Source organism: Tachysurus vachellii, chromosome 25 (assembly GCF_030014155.1).
Source record: "Tachysurus vachellii isolate PV-2020 chromosome 25, HZAU_Pvac_v1, whole genome shotgun sequence".
Classification (NCBI taxonomy): domain Eukaryota; kingdom Metazoa; phylum Chordata; class Actinopteri; order Siluriformes; family Bagridae; genus Tachysurus; species Tachysurus vachellii.
In genome coordinates, this window is record NC_083484.1 from 16,886,578 (window position 1) to 16,893,320 (window position 6,743).

A 6,743-nucleotide genomic window follows, 5' to 3' on the forward strand; every position below is an offset into this window, starting at 1 on the left:
CTTCACTAAAATGTCTTCTTTAAGGTTCTTTAAGGACTCACTGGATCCCTCGGGTTCTATAAGAGCTCTAGATGGGACTCGTCTGATTAAGAAACACTCTGTTTCAAGAGCTATAAAAAATATTATACACATTTTAAGTGATATTAAAAATGTCCTTAAGAATGTGTAAGCTGCTAAAACTGAAAATCAGGTGTTAAAGATTATTTAGTGTTTTATGTTCTAACTGAAGTCACTTTAGTACTCCACGTCTCTCTGCACGTGGCTTTGATGCTAAAATAAAACAATACAATCAGAAGTGAATTTCATCATTTTCTGAACATTTTAGAAAATAATTTTTCTGTATAAATTTAATTATAAAAAATTTACAGCAATCAGTTGGGATTCTGTGTGACGGCGGCGTTAAAGTGTGATTAAAGTGCTGAGAGCAGAAATAAATATGTGGTGTAGAGAAATGTAATAATCCACTAAGTGCTACATTCTCCTGTTGTGCGTGTGTGTGTGAGAGTGTGTGTGTGCGTGTGTGTGTGAGTGTGTGTGTGTTTGTGTGTGTGTGAGACAGTGTGTGAGAGAGTGTGTGTGTGTGTGAGTGTGTGTGTGAGACAGTGTGTGAGAGAGTGTGTGTGTGTGTGTGAGAGAGTGTGTGTGTGTGTGTGTGTGTGTGTGAGAGAGTGTGTGTGTGTGTGTGAGTGTGTGTGTGTTTGTGTGTGTGTGAGACAGTGTGTGAGAGAGTGTGTGTGTGTGTGTGTGTGTGTGTGTGTGAGAGAGTGTGTGTGTGTGTGTGTGTGTGTGTGTGTGTGTGTGAGAGAGTGTGTGTGTGTGTGTTCCTAAAAGTTACCGGCATCTTCTGACACGTCTAAAACTTTCACATGTTCTGAAGAACCAAAGACTGAATTAAGCCTAAACTTTGATCTGAGGTTAAATTTCTATCTGCCTTCAGCAGAGTAAATAAAAAAGACAGAGTCTGTAAATCTTACCATGGTCACGGCTCTGACTGCCCCGAGGAGCCTCCAAACAGCAGGAAGGAAAAAAAACACAAAAATCTGTCGCTCTGCTGTGAGGAACGTGTGTGTGTGTGTGTGTGTGTGTGTGTGAGTGTGTGTGTGTGAGAGAGAGAAACAGAAAGAAGAAGTATGACAGAGAGAGTTTCACAGTGACGTCGTGTTCGGACTGATATGAGAATAAATTGTAAAGTTTCTGCCATTAATCCTCTAAACCATCTAACCAACGCTGGAGGAACATTCTGAGACTGTGTGTGTGTGTGTGTGTGTGTGTGTGTGTGTGTGTGTGTGTGTGTGTGTGCGTGTGAGTGAGGTTTTGTGAAGTGGGAGAGGCAAAGTTTAAATCCAAAGCAAACAAGAGCAGCAGAAAGAACACAGTGAGACGTGACTGACAGAGACGTCAGAGTGAAAAGCCACACCTGTTACCTGACACACACACACACTATACACCTGCTACACTCTGTCGGAGTGTGTGTGTGTGTGTATATGTGTGTGTAAGAATGTATGTGCATGCTATATTTCCTTTTAAACTTTATATTTATTTAGAAAAAGGCTCGTTTTAAATATAAATAATCTCACACACACACACACACACACACACACACACACAATCACACACACTCACACACACACACACACACACTCACACACTCACACACTCACACACTCACTCACTCACTCACACACTCACTCACTCACACACTCACACACTCACACACTCACTCACTCACACACTCACACACTCACACACTCACACACTCACTCACGCACTCACTCACGCACGCACTCACTCACGCACTCACTCACGCACTCACTCACTCACGCACTCACTCACGCACACACTCACGCACACACTCACTCACACACACACACTCACACTCACACACACACTCACACACACACTCACACACACACTCACACTCACACTCACACTCACACTCACACTCACACTCACACACACACTCACACACACACTCACACACACACTCACACACACACTCACACACACTCACACACACACTCACTCTCACACACACTCACACACACACTCACACACACACACACAGTGATGAAGTGTTTTGAGAGAACTGTCATGAGTTACCTCCGGACCATCACACCGGACCCTTTGGACCCTCTGATAGACCCAACAGGACGCCATCAGCACTATACACAGTGTCCTCACTCACCTGGACAATAAGGACAGCTGTGTTCTTCTGATGTTTATCGATTATAGCTCAGCACTTAACACACTGATACCATCAAAGTTCACCAATGTTAAAAAACACACAGTGTCTGAAACCGGGTTCCACACATCCGGGTGAATAACAGAGCTGTGTGCTGATGGTGCTCTACACACTCCTCACCCATGACTGGGTGTCCTCATGTACAAGATCATCACAGTCACTGGACCAATAACAGGAGGCGGTGAGTCAGCACACAGGACGGAGGTGACCGACTGAAGTGGTCAGCAAATTCAATACTATTATATAATTATATATTATAATTTCACACTTTGTGTGTTCTGTTTGTTCTGACGGACTGACGGACGGACGGACGGACTGATTGACGGACGGACGGACTGACTGACGGACAGACGGACGGACGGACGGACGGACGGACGGACTGACTGACTGACTGACTGAAGGACGGACGGACGGACGGACGGACTGATTAACGGACGGACTGACTGTGACTGATGGACTGACTGACGGACTGATTGACGGACGGATGGACTGACTGACCGATTAACGGACGGACTGACTGACTGACGGACTGACTGACTGACGGACTGTCCCACTATGACAATAATCTCACTCGTCTTCATGTTTTCCTCTTTTCAAAGGCAGGTGGAATTGTAACAATAATTATTCTATAATAATATTTACACGCCTTATAAATGACTGTATAAGACTTTATAGTTGTGTTTTTTTATTTCTATCATCGCACGAGATGTTTATACCTCGACTTCACTCACCTATTAATGTATTAATGTGGTTTCTTTACTGGAAAAAAAATTAACCTGAACAAATATGAAGCCTTGCCTCGGGATAGACTCAGATCCACACACACACACACACACACACACTCATACAACATACACACATTTTTCTGTTTAAATTGTATTCATCATATTTCATCAGATGTATAGAGCAAATTTTACTCCTCTGTTTGTGAAGATAAAACAGGATCTTGAACTCTGGCGTTGCTCCAGGTCTGGTGACTGAGGGTGAAATCATGAATGAAGATGTGTGTATTACTTATGCTGAAACACACACGTCTATAATCCACTGTCGATCAGAAGGTTTTACAAAATGTTCTAGTGGTGTTAATTGCGTCACACTTAGCACATGTCAGGTACAGCAGTAAGCTGGTGTTTGGAAAACAGAGCAGAGCATATCTCTGACAGGTCAGAGCAGACATGATGATGGCCAACACGAGTCTGAGCTAGAGATAATACACAGAGGACTCGTGTTCCCTGATCAAAGGCTCTTTAACTCCTCTCACTCACCATTAGGTCTTACGTCTAACACTAAGACTGACTCACAGTTTATGATTAATCCACTTACTGAAGCACAGAAGAACCTGAGTGAAAACACAGTGAGAGAGAATGTTATCTGTTGGTTTTGTGAGTCATTTGGTGAATATCCAACAAAAATCCTATTTATAGAATAATTCTACACTTAATAACCTTTCATCTAAAAATTCAGCTCTTCAATACCAGACTGCAGATATGATTAAACTAAGAAGTGTGTTTAATGCTGTTAATAAAAGGTTTCTGTGTCTCATTGTGTTCTTACAGGATGCACAGATTACTGGCAACTTTATCTGTTTACATCTGCAAGCTGTTAAAATACAATGTGGTTACAGTACACACACACACACACACACACACACACGCACACACACACACACACACACAGAGATGTATATGTGTGCTGTGGGTCACTGAAAACTGACACTAATAGAAACCAGCATGATTTGTGCTGAATGGACTGGGATTTGCAGATCTTCATGATTCCTCCACTCTGATTATAGACCAAGTCCTGGATGGATAAAAGCAGAACTAAGACGAGACGCTACCATCAGCACCGAGGGGACGGCCTCCTTTTGGTGAACTCTTAACTCAACTCTCTCTTCCTTTTCGTTGCTCTGTCTCTCTTTCTCGTGTTCTCTCTGTTTATTACTGTCTCTCTTCATCACTCAGACTTCCAGGGCTCTCTGAGTCTGTCTCCCTCTCAGTGTTCCTCACATCAAAACACACATGAATGTTTTAAAAAAATAATTAAATAAATAAAGAAACAAACCTCTGGACATTCTTAAACAGTGAGGATAAATATACAAGCTCCACCAAAACACAAGATCTTCCTGTTGTACTGGCTCTGAAGCAGGAAGTCAAATAATGAAATCAGCGCCACTTTCCCGAAGCTGAGAGAGCAGCAGGTGTGTGCTTGTGTGCACTCACGTGTGTGTGCTCACGTGTGTGTGCGCTCGTGCTCGTGTGTAAATAAATAATAAACATAAACAAACAAATAAAATTAAACTCATAAATAAACATATATATAAATAAAACTTTATACTTATATTTCTAATGTAATTCTACCAGAAGTTCGTTCAGTAAATGAAGTGTTTTCATTCACGATCAGTGTAAAGATGGTCATATCGGCCAGCGCTAATAACATGAGTTCAGAATTCAGAATTGTGTGTGTGTCTGTGTATGTATGTGTTTGTGTCTGTATGTATGTGTGTGTCTGTGTATGTATGTATGTGTTTGTGTCTGTATGTATGTGTGTGTCTGTATATGTATGTATGTGTTTGTGTCTGTATGTATGTGTGTGTCTGTATATGTATGTATGTGTTTGTGTCTGTATGTATGTGTGTGTCTGTGTATGTATGCGTTTGTGTCTGTGTATGTATGTGTGTGTGTGTGCGTATGAATGTGTGTGTGTGTATGTATGTGTTTGTGTCTGTGTGTCTGTGTATGTATGTGTGTGTGTCCGTGTATGTATGTATGTGTGTATGTATGTATGCATGTGTGTGTCTGTATGTGTGTGTCTTTGTATGCATGTGTTTGTGTCTGTGTATGTATATATGCATGTGTGTGTATATATGTGTGTGTGTATGTATGTATGCATGTGTCTGTGTCTGTATATGTGTGTGTGTTTGTCTGTGTGTGTTACAGGAAGTGAAATGCTAACTCTCTCGGCTAATCAGTTAGCTAACACGACTGGCGCTTGTTCAGACAAATTAACTCATAATTCATTCATCTTCTACCGCTTATCTGAACTACCTCGGGTCACGGGGAGCCTGTGTCTATCTCAGGTGTCATCGGGCATCAAGGCAGGATACACCCTGGACGGAGTGCCAACCCATCACAGGGCACACACACACACACACACACACACACACACACACACACACACACACACACACACACACATTCATATAGCTCATAATATATGTTATTTATCTGGAAGCGAAAATTCTGTAACAGACACTGAGTATAAACTATACGGCATCCATTAATAAACAGCTTAAAGCTCTTATATTAGTTTTATATCAGGATATTGACAGCGTTAGCATTAGCATTAGCATGACAACATTTCCGCTTTAACATTGTTTACGTCCCAAATACAGAGTTGCTCCCTTTTCTAGGTGCCCTAACTTACTACATGGGGTAATAACCTGCCTGTGTTTAGTGCACTTGTTGTCCCACAAAGTGCGGTTTGTAATGAAGCCCGTCAGTAAGGAACCATTTATTCACTAAAAAAGTATTTTTGTTCTGTTTATAAATTAAACGGATTAAATGTCATTGTGACGTGGAGAAAAGTGTTGACATGAGTTTAGAGTTAAAGACAATATCTGGTTTATTTTACAGTTTTTATTACTTTAGTTATTGTTGTTCTTATTAAATGCAATAAAGCTATCAATAATAATAATAATAATAATAATAAATAAATACGTACAAGCATGTCATTATATATATTTGTGTGTGTGTGTGTGTGTGTGTGTATAGTACTCTATAGTACAGTATATATATATATAGTATGATCACAAAACACACACTATATTTATCTAAGTGAATTTCCCCCAGAGCGGTCACACACACAGACATACATACACATACACTCTCTCTCACACACTCTCACACACACACACACACACTCTCTCTCTCATATACACACATACACACACATATACACACACACACTCTCTCTCTCTCTCACACACACACACATATATACATATATACACATTACACACACTCTCTCTCTCACACACACACACACATATATATACACATATACACACATACACATATACATATACACACACATACACACACGATTATTCATCCATGTCAGCACAGTTTATAGCACTGAACACCGCCACAGTGGGTAACAGCATCATGTCCCTACGCCACATGTATCCCTGTGTTCAGGACACAGTGTTTATAATAAACACTAATGATGTAAACAACATGTCTAACATTAACACTTCGCTCTAAACAACACTGGGACAGAGGAGATCTCCGGTCAGCGTCTAACGGACACGTTTTACTGAACAGCAGTCAGATAAGAAGACATTAATCCCCATTACAAACTCACCAGCTGATGTTTTTTCTTAAGCATCTTCCGCAAAATCCCACTGTTGGTTCTCTGGCGCTGATTGATGACGTCACCACAGTGCGCTGTTGAGCCTCGTGTTACCGCTCACATTTCCTACAAATCTGGACAAAGCAAAGCA

At 41.2% G+C, this 6,743-nt stretch overlaps 1 protein-coding gene across 2 annotated transcripts in view; it reads right to left on the reverse strand.

The window, feature by feature from the left end:
* Positions 1–6,743, reverse strand: part of atp2c1 (ATPase secretory pathway Ca2+ transporting 1) — a 28,036-nt gene extending 21,293 nt beyond the window's left edge. The window contains exon 1 of one of the 2 annotated variants that reach the window (XM_060861352.1): positions 6,605–6,743. In XM_060861352.1, coding sequence (XP_060717335.1) covers positions 6,605–6,628 — 24 coding nt within the window. In that variant the 5' untranslated portion in view covers positions 6,629–6,743. Of the gene's footprint in view, positions 1–974; positions 1,232–6,604 lie in introns of those variants that run through there. The other variant, XM_060861353.1, reaches the window with a different exon arrangement.